The sequence below is a fragment of the Balaenoptera musculus genome, chromosome 1 (genome assembly GCF_009873245.2).
Source record: "Balaenoptera musculus isolate JJ_BM4_2016_0621 chromosome 1, mBalMus1.pri.v3, whole genome shotgun sequence".
Classification (NCBI taxonomy): domain Eukaryota; kingdom Metazoa; phylum Chordata; class Mammalia; order Artiodactyla; family Balaenopteridae; genus Balaenoptera; species Balaenoptera musculus.
This window is the reverse complement of record NC_045785.1, coordinates 13,206,082-13,220,652: the sequence shown is the minus strand read 5'-3', so window position 1 is coordinate 13,220,652 and position 14,571 is coordinate 13,206,082. Positions and strand designations below refer to the sequence as shown.

The following is a 14,571-nucleotide window of genomic DNA, read 5'->3' as shown; positions in this document are numbered from 1 at the left end:
GGGGTCACTCCGCCAGCCAGGGGACAGGCTGAGGATTGAGACCCAGAGGTCATGCTCCAAGCCGCTGCACTGGGCAGGTAGAGGCGGTCTTTTAAAGACAATTAGGACACAACTCCCTTCCCTTATCTATCTTATTCTTACCAACATTTTACAGCTGAGAAAACAAATTGAGAGGCTGAATGCCGTTCACAAAGTCACTGTGCTTGGAAAATGGGGGGAAAGCCAGGATTTCAGCTTAGGGTGACCCACTCGTCCCAGTTTGCCCAGAGAGACCCCAGTTGTAGCACTGGAAGTCCAACTCCTTGTCTGGGTGAAACGGGACAGTTGGTCACCCTAATGGGACTCCAAAGCCTACATCTGACCTCTGAGCCATGGACAGACACCTTTGTGGGGCTCCGTCCAAAGCTTAACACTCTGCCTTCAGAAACGGACCTGGTCAAGGCCAGGGGATCGTGTGCCAGTGGGGAGGCTTAAGATGTGGCATCCACCTCTACCTCTTACCAGCAAGTCAGTTAACACCACTGGGTCTCGGTTTACTCATCTGTAAAGTGGGGGCAAGGCCATCCTTTTCTAGCAAGAGACTTCATTGGGTGCTGGGCTCTCCTGGCTCAGGGCCACTCCGGGAACCTAGAAGGGACAGAGGGAAGGACAACGTCTCTGCCCTAAGAGTAACAGCCAGTCCCAAACTTGTCTTCAACAACCCATTTTGAAATTGATTGTGCAAAATTTGGTGTGTTTGGTGCACTTTTCTAGAAAGATGATCAATAGTTTTTGCCAACATCTCTAAAGAGTCTGTAAACCACTCTTGCCCCCTGCCGCCAAGTTAAAAATTCCTGCACTGAAACTTCTTTATCACTAGGCACATAAGGAGGTGGGCACAGACCCTTCTTGCCAACCACCACACCCAGAGCAAGGCCCACAGAAAGCGCCACTGCAGGGACGGTTGTCCTGCTGTGGCCACACCAACGTTTTGTCTTTAAAAACAAAACTTCAATATCCTGTAATAAACTACAGTGGAAAAGAAAACAAACAAGCCAACCAAAAAAAAACTAAACCAAACTGACATCCACCTGTGCATCTGGCTAAAAAACATCTCAAAGTGTGGGCTATAGATATTCTCCTCATTAGTCCTATTTAATTTCCTTTTGTTTTCTTCAGTTATACAAGCCAGCAGACGCAGCGCACACACCTGAGGAGGGAGCCGGGCTGCCGGCCACCTGGGGCCACCGAGCACCCTGGCTGTGGCTCTGCTCCAGCCTTGCTCTGGACTAGCAGGTGCCGGGCTGCACCGGGGTCTGCCTGGTGCCTGTCCCTTTCCAGCACCACAGGGACCCCGGTGAAGCCCCAAGCAGAGAGCCGGGGACGTGTAGCTCGGCACCTGTGTGCATCTGGGCTGCGCTCACCGCAGCTCAACTCAACCCTCGGAGCCCCCGCCGGCCCCGAGATTTGGTGGGACCACTGAGCCTCTGGTCAGATGAGGAAACCGAGACTCAGAAGGGGAGTGGCCTGTCCTGGAAGTAGTGGGGCTGAGCTCGGCTGCCTGGCTCACCTTCGGTGTGACATCACTGTGGCCTGAGGTCATCTTGTCACCTGCCTCCTGCTTTCGAGAGGTATTGAGGCCATGGGCTCAGGACCAGACCATCAGGGTCTGGGTGCCAGTTCCACCACTTCCTGCCTCGGTTTCCTCAACTTTAAAAGGGGGGGTAATGAGGTGACCACCAGCATAAAACTGTTGTGAAGGTTATACGGGTCGCTACTCACAAAGAGCTTGGACCAGCCTCTGGGTGAGTCTCGATAAGCGTTAACTCATGGTGGGCGGGGGGGGTCTCTGTCAGCCCCGTGACCCCCTCACCACACCCACACCAGAGCGGCAGGTCCATGGGGGTGGGGGCCGCTGCTGGAGCCCAGGGCCCTGCACAGGGACTGGAGCCCCAGCCAGTGCGACCCCTGAGCTGGGGGCCGGAAGAGCCAGGGAAGAGGCAGCCTGGGTGGTCAGGCTGAAGCAGGGTCAGGTGTGAGGGAGCTTTGTTCTGGAAAGAACCCCCGTGGTGGCTCAGCATTGCTTTCCAGCTCCAAGGGGCAGATGGCATTACACCTGCTGGCCCTGCCCGAGCGAGCCTGCGTGGTGCAATTCCAGGCACCCGCCCAGCCCTCCATGGCCCCCACCCCTTCACACGGCATCTGCTCAGCACCTGTGGCACCTGCTTAACCAGAGGGGGGCCTCCCCCCCTCGTGACGGTCTGGACTCCAGATTCCCCTTGGGCTCAGCAGCAGAGGTGAGCAGCCTCGGCCAAGGCGTCTTCCCTGCCCTCCCGCTCAGGGCATGAGTGAAAGGCTCGGGGGAGGGCCACCTCTCGGACCAGGCGCAGATCCACCCCCAGGACGCTGGGGAGCTGCGGCAGCCATGTGAGAGATCAGGGTGACTGTCCAGAGCGGGTGGGAGCGGGGGATGGGGCCAGGGGATAACGGAGAGGGGGGATTCATTCCAGGCTTGACCCAGGCCCTCAGGTCCCAGCAGGGTGCTGTCAGCACTCTCAGATCACAGACAAGGACCTATATGACATTAATATACTCGACCTGTTTCCCTCTCTCTCACGTGCACGCACCCACGTGCGCTCACGTGCACACGTGCTCGTGAGCACAGGCACTGGAGTCAGAAGCCCCCTGAGATCTGGGCTCCACCACCTACTGGGGGGTCCCTGGGATCCTGAGCAGGTCCTGCAGTCACCATAAAACAGCGGCTGACACCTGCCCACCGTGCTGACTCCTCACCAGGCAGAGCCCTGGGAGTTTTACGTACATCACGCTGCTTAGTCCTGAGGTAGGTTCTGTAATTATCCCCATTTTATAGGTGGGGAAACTGAGGCAACAGGTGGTGGAGCTGGGGGTCGAAACCAACCAACGTGGCTCCCGAGCCCACACTGACTATCAGCCGAGTCCGCTCAGACCACAGCAGGGGCAGCCGGCAATGCGTCTCGAGGTTCCCACCGGGCAGACCCTCCCCCAGCCCAGCGGCCAGGCTTGCGAGGGCCATGACATAACCACCGCGTGCACCCTAAGCACCGGGCACTGGCCTAAACCTCTCCCGGTGTGACCCCTCCCGCCGGCGCTCCCAGCCGCCACTGTATTAAGGCCCAGCCCAAGGCCTGGCATTCCGTGGGTCCATCCGTGGCTCTCTGTGTCTTTGCCAAATCCCAGGGGATTGGACAACTGCTCCTATGGCGTCCCCATCCCTAATCCTGCAGCAGGCTCAGAGGGGAGAGTAACCATGGTGGAGGGGGGTGGACACGGAAGAGTTACGTGGAGGGGAGGACAGACTGACAGCCAGAGATGCTGGGGGACAGGGGCTCAGAAGACAGAGGACTGCCCACTCCCGACACCCCACCCCCAGCGCCATCGTCTGCCCCTGCCCCATCTCCAGTCCCAGTCTGTTCTCTCTCCAACGTCCCGTCTCATCTGCCTTCCCTCTACCGTCTCCCTTTTCTCTTCCATGGTTTCACAGAACCTGTTCCCTGAGCCAACAGCTTCAAACAATTTTTTCTTTAACCATGAAATCCTTTCATCAACCTCAATCTTCCAGGACGGGGGGAAACCAAACGTCAGAGACAAGAAAGCCCTGAGCTCTTCTTGGTGAGGAGAGAGGAAGCCTAGAGCCCAGCCCCTTAGCCACCCAAGTCCCACAGGACGTCCCTTGAGATATGTCCCCACAACCCCCAGACCCCAGAGCAGAGGCGGCAACCACGGCCCTGGACCACTTCTGACCCATCGGTGCCCCCCCCGGGAAGGGAGCCCCACGGGATCCCCAAATCCACCCCCCACATTCTATCCTTCATAAGCTTCCTGAAAGGAAGTCCTTCTGAACATCTAACCTCAATTCTTCACGCTACTAGAAAACACTTGCACTCCTTTGGAACTTGTTACTTTCCTCCTGGGAAGTCTCCACAACCTTTAGAAAATCGATTTCTCGAGTTTCACCTGCCAACTTTTAATTAAAGAAAGAAAAACAGGATGACAACAATAACAATGACACACACACTGAAAAAAATTAAGAGAAAACTGCTGAACTGAGATGACTCCGTGGAGTATCATGACTCCTGATCCGCAAGCTTGGGTGACCTGAACACCAGGGCTCTGGGCCTTGGAGGCTCCCTGGACACCCGAGGACTTGGTGCATCTTTCCACGCTCACACCAATTTGCATACCATTACCCAAGAATCCCTGCGCCTGGATTTCGCTTTTGCAAATTCCCACCTGTTTCGTGTCATAAATAAGATAGGAGACAGAAAACTAATACAGCCCAGTGATGCATTATTCATGCCGCGTCACACTGTTATGATAGATTTACAACAGCTAATACATGCAAACTAAGTTTGGGCACTAAACGTGAAAATTAAGGCTGGGGAGGGCGGGTGTACGTAGGGACGGGCAGGGGGAAATCTGGGGTCTGTTGGTGTCCAGGAAACCAGAGAAGTTTCTTCTCTGGTGTGCTAATGACAAAAAGCATGAGTTCCGGTATCAGAAGCCAGCATCCAGGCGCCGAGGTGGTGGCAGGAGGCGGAGCAGTCGGGGCAGACGATGCTGGAACCCCTACAAGGCGGACTATTGACAGCACGCGCTTGGGGAAGCACCTTCCATGCTCAGCACCGAGCTCCGGAGCTGGTCAGCTCTTCTGCCCGCCCTGGCCACACGCCCCTGGCACACTTAGATCCACCACAGACGGAGCCCACTTCCCCGATGGAAACGTCCTCTGTCTCCACAACCCTTCACTGAGCACCCACGATACATCAGCCTGGTCTCGGCACCAGGGATGTGGTGGGAGCCCACCAGGCGCGGTCCTGCCCTACAGGGCCTCGATCTGGCGAATCTGATAGTCGTGGCAAGTGCTGTGGAGGAGAAGGGCCCAGTGCCGGTGCTGTGACCCAGTGCACATGGATGAGGGGCCAGACAGGCTTCTCCAGGGTGGGGCGCCGGGGCCCAGTGAGAAACAGCTGCCCCAATTAACCCTCACAACAGCCCTGTGGAGTGGGAACCAGGCCCACAGCCCAAACCGGACGTATCTTGCCCTGTGTTCCGGCACTTTCCAGGCAGGGCTGGGGGAGCCTTGGCCCCAGGCCTGTGTTTCTGCAATCACACCCAGGAGGTTCTGGGAAAAAAGGGGGTTGCCTTGGAAATGCCTCAAGGCTGGCGCAGGGGCAAGTCAGAGGTGGGACCTGGGCCCTCGTGTGACACAGCCGTCCTACCCGCATCTGTCCCACCTGCCAAGTCCCTCTGCCCAGCGGTGATGGCTGCTATGGAGCAGGACCCACCCCCCAGCCTCAAGACCCTCTGACCAGCCCTTTCCCCAGATTCCTTCCCGCCTCTGTTCTGGTGTAGCCTCCTGGCCTGCTTCCTCCAAGGCACTTCTCCATCGGGCACCAGTGCCCCAAACCTCCTCCCGCCCAGATTTTCCAACATGTAAGGCAGCAGCCAGCCCCCCTCTCAACCCACCCAACAGAGGAGGGGGTCCCTGCACGCTCCCACCAGCACTGGCTGAGAAGCTGGTGCAGCGCCCGGCCCTGGGATGCGCTGGTGAACAAAACAGACCAGGCCCCGTTTTCATCTGTTTACGGCCGGGTGGGCGCAGAGGGACAACAACAGTCCTGGAGACAATTTCAGACAGTGACCAACACTCTGATGACAATAAAGCCACTGACGTGTCAAGACCCTGACTGGGGACGGAGGTGACTCTGATGGAGCCGCCAGGGCAGGCCCCACTGAGGACGTGCCAGCTGAGCCGAGACTGGGGGATGAGAAGGAGCCGCCCGAGGGACATTCTGTGGGCCCAGTGTCCCGCTCCAGGCAGGGGAACAGCAGAGGCAAAGGCCTAGTGGTGGGAGGAAGCCTGGCATGTCCAGAGCCCAACGGAGGGGCCAGCGTGGCTGGGGAGCAGAGGTCACAGACCACAAGTCAAGGGCCTGCTTTCTAGTCGGCATCCCCACCTGCACAATGGGCCCAGCTGACCCCCGCAGCGACGCGAGGACCCAGTCGCATAAAGCACACTCGCAGCCCAGCCCCTTCTCCAGCGCCCCTCCCTGTCGCTACTGCCACCCTCCCCTGAGCCGGGGTGACGGAGATCCCAGCACACGCCGTGTTGGGGAGCAGCCTTGCCCCGGTGCCCTGACCAGGCCGACCCGGCAGAGCGCACCCCACAAGCCGAAGGCCTCCTGTCGGCCTGTCTCTAACTCATTTTTTTTTAAATTAAGATGCAGCAGGTCATCCCACAGCCGACTTCCCCTCCAGCGATCGGTTAAAATGAACTCCAGACAACTGGATTAGACTTTGAAGGTGGCGATCCAGATAATGAACATGGACGATGCGGTGTTGACACAGGCCGTGGTGAGCTACATTATTATTTAACAGGCCTCGCTGCTGCCTCTGCTGGGATCAAGGAGCTGAATAAACAGTTGGTGGGCAAGCATCAAGCCCAGAGACAGAATGCGGCACCGGCTCCGCAGGAGGGGCTCAGCAAGGTCAGGGGCTGCCGGCAGAGGCCAAGTGGGCCTAATGGAGGCGGCAGCTCAGAGGCTCCTGCCGGGGAGCTGCCCACCCCCATCCCACACAGCACGGGGCTGGCTCTGCTCGGGCCTGGCTCTCGGTGCCCTCTCTGCTCAGGGCAGCCTCCCCGTCTCCTCTCCCCCTTCAGCATCACAGCTGACTCACCTGCCCCGCCCAGCTCAGGGATCCTGACCTCCGAGAACCTCTCCTGTCCTGTCCCTCCTCCCCATGTCTGGAACCCCTCGCGCTGCCCCCCAGGCCCCACCCCACAGGTTTCCTCCCACTTGGCTGGCACTGACCATCCTGGGTCTGCTCCCCATACTGGACTCCGAGCTCCTGAAGAGCTAAGAGCAGGTCTCACTTGTGCCCACCCCCCTCAACCCCCTGCACAAAAGGCCTGCAAATCAGGACACCTTCCGTCTGTCCACCGCGACTATTTACTATTTACTTAGAGTACCTGCTACGTGAGCTACGTGAGCCAGACGGACATGGGGAAATGAACAGGGTGCAATCCTTGGCCCAGAAGATGTGTTGGTGGAAAAAGCAGGCACTTAAACAATAACACTGCCTGAGAGTTACATAGGACAGGACAGAAACTGCAGGGGGACAATGCAGCTCAAAGGGGACCGAGCCTCTGCCCACCCAGGCAGCCAACACGGCGGTTAAGATGCCTCAGTTCAGGGGCTTCCCTGGTGGTGCAGTGGTTGAGAATCCGTCTGCCAATGCAGGGGACACGGGTTCAATCCCTGGTCCGGGAAGATCCCACATGCTGTGGAGCAACTGAGTCTGTGAGCCACAACTACTGAGCCCGCGTGCCACAACTACTAAAGCCCGCGTGCCTAGAGCCCGTGCTCCACAACGAGAGAAGCCACTGCGATGAGAAGCCCATGCACTGCAACAAAGAGTAGCCCCCCCTCACCGCAACTAGAGAAAGCCTGCATGCAGCGACGAAGACCCAACACAGCCTAAATAAATAAATAAATAAATAAAATGTATAAAAAAAAAAAAAAAGATGCCTCAGTTCAGAACTCAGTCGGAGGCCTGAGTTCAGATCCCAACTCTGCCTCCTTCTGGCTGTGTGACTTTGGGCAAGTCACTTAACCTCTCTGGGACTCTTATTTCCTCATCTGTAAAGTGAAATAATAATAGTACTCATCTCACAGGGTGGTTTGAGGATTAAATGAGCTAATACATGTAGAGCACTTAACCTCATGCCTGGTCCGCACTACACACTCAATACATGTTGGTTATTATTACTTCCTGGGGGGTGGGAGAAACAAGGGCAAGGTCCTTAGAGTTGACACAATCCCTGGATGAACACTCAATGCCTTTGCATTTGGGCCAGAGCCACGCGACCACACTTCGGCTGACAGGACACTCCTGGGCCCCTGGCGTGGAGCCCTAGGCAGCTCTGAGGCGCTCCAGTCCCCACAGGGGTTCTCAGCCCTGGGGGAGAGTCTAGCACGTCGCTGCCACTAAGCAATGCCCCTCGTCTGAGCTGAGGCACGCTGCCGCTGCAGGACATGTGCTGAGGCCTCGGCACCCCTTCAGGACCACAGCTGCCTGGACAGCAGCCCAGTCTACAGGCCGCTCCTCGGGTCGTCTGGCCACCAAGCCGAGCGTGGAGCTGCCGGCCGGGTCCGGCGATCATTAGCAGCAGCCAGCCAGAGCAGTTCCCAGAGCCCCGGCACAGAGATGGGCTGCCTTCCTCTTTCCCAAGCTGCAGCAAAGCGAGGTTTTATTAAATATGCATGGCGATCGCCTCGTTACTGTGCAAAGGATTGTGTGTACTGAAGGCGAGCCGCCCGCATCGCGCCACGCACAAACTTTTCAATTTCCCCGGCTGCGGATGGTGGGGGGCGGGGGGGGGCTGGGCTCCCTCCCGCCCTGCTGCAGAGCCTCCTCCACCACCCCTTCCTCCATCCCGGCTGCCTCCACCCAGTGCCCTCCCGACGCCCTCCAGGTATGCAGACCAGGGCAAAGGTCATATTGATCCCCTTCTTAAGGGCAGCTGGTCCAGAACTAATCTTAAATCATTGCAGACTCAGGCTGGAGCCTCATGGCCGATTGGCCCGAGGGACAGTGGGGCTGGAGTTGAGCTGCAGGGCCTGGGTGGGACTGCACGGCAGCTGGTGAGGGTCGAAATCGGGTGAGGGCCTGGCCTGGGCCCCATCCTTCCCTTCGTCCGTCTGTCTCAAGCTCCTAGAACAGCTGTCAGCAGAAGGAAGCCTTCCAGCCAGCGAAGCGAGGGGCCGGCAGACCTGCAATGCGGACACACACGCCACACCCACCAACACCTCCGACTCTAAAGGAGCAGCTTGATTTTCCAAACAAACCACATATATGGCAATAAGGACTTAAGTTAGGCAAACAATTACCACAATAACCAATGCTCATCCAACACTTAGTATGTGCCAGGCACTGTGTGAAACAGCCCTTTATATAAACCCTCCCATTGAGTCCTCTTGTAACTCTACACAGTACTGCTGTCATCCCATTTTACAGATGAAGTGACTGAGGCCCAGGAAGGCCCAGTGCCTTGTCCAAGGGTGCACAGCCTGGCGGGGCAAGGATCTCCCCAATCTGAAGCAGGCTGCCAGCAAATCAGTCGCCTCCAAGGGAGTGGGGTGCCCAGCAGACCCGAGGTGGGCATGGCCGGGACAGGGACAGGGCCTCTGTCTTTGATGATGCCTCCCAATTCCTCCCCCTCCGGAAAGTTTCGTAGCCCTGGGAGGGGCCGCCTGGGGGCCCAGCTTTCACCAGCTCCTCAGGCCCTGCTGCCCACACTGCCTGCCCCAACAACCAGCAGCCACTTTGCTCCCACAGGCCTGTGGTTTCAGGGTCCTACGGCCTCTGGATCCTTCCTTAGAAGATTCTTCCTTGAAAACAACTCTTAGCTCACATCCTGCCTCCCACTTTCCTCGGCTGCCTTCTCCCTCTCCTGTCCCATTTCCCCTGCTGGCAGCACTGAGAATGTCTGCTGGCCAACAGGGAGCTCTGAAAGCCTGCCCCTTCCCATCTCGTCCGCACTCCGCTTTTGGCTTCTTCATGTTTCTGGGCTCACTTTTCCCATATGGGGAACAGAGGGCAGGCTGTGTCTCCCCCATCAGACTAGAGGCCCCCAGGGCAGAGCTGTGTCTCCCCTATCAGACAGGAGGCCCCCCCAAGGGCAGCGCTGAATCTCCCCCATCAGAATGGAGGTCCCCAAAAGTAGGGCTGGGTCTCCCCCATCAGACTGGAGGCCACCCAAGGACAGGTTGGATCTCCCCAATCAGACTAGAGGTCCCCAAGGGCACAGCTGTGTCTCCCCATCAGACTGGAGGCCCCCTAAGGGCAGGGCTGGGTCTCCCCCATCAGACTGGAGATCCCCAGGGACAGGGCTGGGTCTCCCCCATCAGACTGGAGGCCCTCCAAGGGCAGGGCTGGGTCTCCCCCATCAGACTGGAGGCCCTCCAAGGGCAGGGCTGGGCCCTGTTCCCTCTCACCGCTGCCCTAAGCTGGGCCCCAGGGCTCTGCTGCTGGCTGAGTCAGAGCCTGCGCAGGCTGCCAGCCGAGAAAGCTGGGAGGGCACTGGGCCTGGCGTGGGGACAATGCAGGGATGCTTGGGCAGGGGCTTCAGGGGGACGTCATCCTTTTTCCTGACAAATGTCTTGAGACCCAGGTCAGTTGGGGACCTCAAAAGCCCTGGGGAGCCAGCTCTCCCTGCTCACCTTCCTCGCAGAAGGCCGAGAAGGTGAGAGGCCCCTGAGGGAAGTGACAGGGCGGGGTCCGGGGCAGCAGGGAAGCCCCCAAAAGAGAACCAGGGGCTGGGAAGGGAGTCTGTGGCCGCAGCTGCTCAGGGCTCCCCGTCCCTACTCCAGCTCTGCCTGGGGAAAGAGCACCAAGAAATCCAGAAGCTGGAGTGGGGGAGGCAGCAGTGCCCTTCCTGCTGGCGCCGCCCCGGCCCCTCCCAGAGCCCACCCCCTCTGGCCAGGCCCAGCCCCACCAGTGAGGTCAAAGGTCCTGGTCCTGTTCAAGCAGCCCCTCAAGGGTGGCAGCTCCGGCGTCACCTTTAGCCCCCAGCCCTCTTCTCCTCAAAGGTTGATTATAGTTCAAAACCCAAATCCTCTGATTCTGCCCACGGCGCTGCCTCTCACCCCACCTCCCTTTCCAGCACCCAGAAGAGCCGATAATCAAATATCTCCTGGCACTGGCACTGACCAAGCATTATCTCACTCAGCGGCGAAAGGACCGCAGGGAAAGGATGCTTGTTCCCCTTTTACAGATGGGAAAACTTGTGTTCACAGACGGGGCCCCCCAAGGCCCCAGCAGGTGAGTGGGGGAACCGGAAGGCAGAGCCAGGCGTGCACAGCTCCGAACGCTGCACCTCATGCTTCAACAAAGATGGGAAAGTTAGCGCCGGGACCCTGAGGTTCAATCCCGGGTCTCAGAGCTCACCCACAGCTCCCTGGGCCTCAGTTTCTCCATCTGCCAAACCAGGACAGTGTCATCCGGGACCCGGCCCCAATCCCCTGGGATCTTACAGTCGCCTGGCTGTTGAGTAGCTGATGTATGGCTGTACGAGAGAGGACAGAGCGGGCGAGAGAAGACGTGGAGGCACGCGGGGGCCTGTCTGTTCTGACCCCAAGCCCACACCCACAGCTCCCCTCTGGGCCTGGTGGCCGCTCATTTCAAGTTGATAATCCAAACAAATCAAATAATGGCAAACATCACCAAAATACCATTCAGGGAGCCACGCGGGGATGGGAAGAAGCCCCTGGGCCAGGCCCTCATCCCAGGGCTGAGGATCCAGCAGTGCTGGTGACGGGACAAGGCAGGACCCAGCAGGCTCCACGTCCACACTGTCTAAAGAGCCCAGCGCCCAGGATGGCTGCGTCCACACTGGCCATCCCCTCAGCACAGCTGGGTCCTGGGTACCAGTGGGAGCGCAGGGACCCCAGCTCCACCTCCACAGGGAGCAGTAAACACAACGGAGGAGCTGGGTCACTGCCCAGTGGGCTGGGGATCCCTCCCCTCACAGCAGCCCCGAGGGTGCGTGGCGGGGCAGAGGGCGGGGCCCCACGGGGATCCTGGCCCCCTCTTGCTGCCCAGCCAACTCTGATGATCCCTGAGACGCGGCTGGGAGCCGAGAGCGGTGCCAGGTAGAATGCGAGAAGGTGTGCAAGGGTGTGCCCGGAGATGACCCCCCCCCCAGGGCCTGGACCCACGAGCCACAAGGCAGGGCTGGTACCTGAGTCTGCAAGCTGGTGGCATCCAGGACAGTGACCCGGGGCCCACAGCTGGCCCACACGGCGTCCTCCAGGCTCAGCAGGGTGCGTACGGGCCCAGGTCCCACAGTCAGGCACACGGGCGGGCTCTCCAGGTCCCAGGGGATGCCTCCTGGAGGGACAGGAAGGAAGCAGGTCAGCAGCAGGGGGTGGGGGATGGCAAACGGGTCAGAGGCCCAGGGCTCCTCAACCCTCAGGAACCACGGGCTACAGCGGTGGGCCAAGCCTGGCTCCGTGACAGCTTTTGGCCCCTTTCTCTGCCCCTCCCCCTCCCCAGTGGCATGGCGGCTGTTCCCATCTGCCTCAGTTTATGTTCCACCCGCTCTGGGGGCTGTACTCCCCACTTCTCCCTCCCTCCCTTCCTCTCTCCCTTTCCCTCTCTTCTGTGCATTCATTCCACACACACCTAGTAAGCACCTACTCCATGCCAGGCCCTGTACTGTGTGCTGTGAAGACAGAAATAAATCAGACACAGACCCTGCCCTCAAGAAAATCCCTGCTGGATGGAGAAAACAAAGGGTTAAACAGCAGTTACCATATGAAGTGCCTAGCCCAAGTGGCCAGGTGTGCACAGAGGGCCTTGAGAGCTGTTAAGATGGAAGGAACCAACTCTGCACAGGAGAAATCCAGGGAGGCTTCCTCGAAGAGGCAGCATCCACAGAGCCCTGCCAAGAAGGTGGCACATGGTGGGGAATGTCCTGGCCCTGGTTCTGCTAGCAGCTAACTAAGGACCTTGAGTGCATCTCTCTACTTCTCAATGCCTCAGTCTTCCCATCTGTAAAATGGGGAGGGTGCTGTGAATAAACTCTCTCTGAGGACTTTCCTGACACCGTAACTTATTGAAAATGAGTCTTGCCTTCTCACACATCTTCTCGCCTGCTCCAAGGCACTCTGTCACCTCTACCAAGATCTCTGATGACCTTACTCCTCCAGAGATGCCACCACCCCAGGTATGGAAGGAGGAAGTCCCGAGAGGCCATCAGTCCCCAGCCCACCATCCCTGAAGACAGGCAGATGAAGGGATCTGGCCAAGCACCGAACAAGGCTCTCTCCCACCACCCTCAGGGCTGCTCGGCTCACCCAAGAACATGCCAAGGATCTTCCCTGGCATGAGAGCAGTGTCCACTGAGACTGGTTTTTCTCTGAAGCAACACCCGATGCCCACAGAACCCCAGAGGCTGTCCTGTCTGCCAGGGTGCCAGATGGGACAGGAGGGTTGAACAGGAAGTGGGGCGCACCTCTGAGATACCGTCAGCAGTGGGAGGCAGGACAGAGCCTGCCGCTGGCTTGTCAGTGCCCGGCCACTCCCATCCCCCCTCCACAGCGTCCCTGGAAGGGGTGCAAAGCAGCCCCGGCACAGGCCCTCCCTCTGAGCCAGCTGCTGGGTGGCGCGATGGAGCACAGCTGTCTGCAGAGCAGGAGGGGTGTGGCAGGAGGAGCCCATGGAAGACAGACCAGATTCCCCCACCAGCACCCTCCCTTCCCCTTCCTGTCAAGCGGGTTCTCCTCTCCCCTTCAGCCCTACTTAAACTTGGCAGACTCCCAGCTCAGCTAAGAGTTGGAAAATACACCTCCCAGCCCCCGCCCAACCAACACACATCCAGTTCTTTCCAGCCCATGAATAGGAGCATGTGGGAAGCTGCGGCCTCTCAACCTCTGCATTAACTTGGATGGGTGACGGTAACATCACCTTTCTGAACCTTAGTTTCCTCACCTGTAAAGTGGGCAAGATAACCGTGCCTACACCTCGCCAGATGTTGGAGGGATCAAATTAAATGTGTAGAATGTTTAGCACAGGGTGGGCACCCAGTGAGGAGCGTTGACAGCTGTTGCCACATTCTGTTACACGTGGGCACGCCAGGCACTCTTTTCATGAATTATTTCATTACCTCCCACCAGCCTATGTGGAAGATTCTATTCTTATCCCTGTTTTACAACTGAGAAAACTGAGACCCAGAGTTTAGAGAACCAGTCCGAATCACACCGCTCGACGGGACCCGCTGCTCATTAGCTCTGGCTGTTGGCTGTCTTCTGACACAACATGAGAGCCCGCGGAAGGGCACTGACTGATGCGACGGCAGACACCCAGGGAGCCAGAGCTTGCACAGAACCACGCAAGGAGGGTGGGCCAAGCAGGGTTGGAACTCGGCTAACTCTGGTCCTGGCCTCCTTCCCCAGTCCCTGCTGCCCTCTCAGGTTCCAAGGCTTTCCAAAGATCTCTGGGGAGAGTGACCATGACACAGCCAGGCCTCCACAAGGGACGCTGACCCCCATCAGGACACCAGAGCCACAAAAATGCAAGGCTTTGCGCGCCCTCCAGCGGCCAGAGGTGAGTAGTGTTTGCGGCCAGAAGCTGGAGCTCCCGCCACTAAGGCTAAGGTGGGGGCTGAGACCCCTGCCAGGAAGGAAGCAGCTGGGATACTGGAACCACACCCCAAAAACGGAAATGCGAGCTCTGCCCCGTGGGCAGTGATGACCACCAGAGCCCGTGCACCCTCTACTCTGTACCTTCCTGGAATAGCACGGCTGCCTGGGGTAGGGGGTAGGGTCTGATACCCTTGAGGGTCACATGTGCACTGACCACTCCTCCACCTGCTGGGTGTCTCCTGAGAGTCCTGACTCCAGGACAGAATGATTAACTGATGAAATTTAATAATACCGATATCATTATATCAAAAAGGATACAGGACAGGAGTCCCTGATTCGAAGGCCCATGGTAGGACCCTGAACAAGAGGTTTCTCCTTGCTGGGACTCAGTTTTCCAATCTGT

The 14,571-nt window shown here is 58.4% G+C and overlaps 1 protein-coding gene across 19 annotated transcripts in view; it reads right to left on the bottom strand.

The window, feature by feature from the left end:
• Window positions 1-14,571, bottom strand: part of ARHGEF10L (Rho guanine nucleotide exchange factor 10 like) — a 158,906-nt gene that overhangs the window by 16,526 nt on the left and 127,809 nt on the right. For all 19 annotated transcript variants that reach the window (XM_036853931.1, XM_036854003.1, XM_036854025.1 and 16 more), the window contains one exon: window positions 11,765-11,913. In XM_036853931.1, the coding sequence (XP_036709826.1) occupies window positions 11,765-11,913 (149 nt within the window). The remainder of the gene's footprint in view (window positions 1-11,764; window positions 11,914-14,571) is intronic.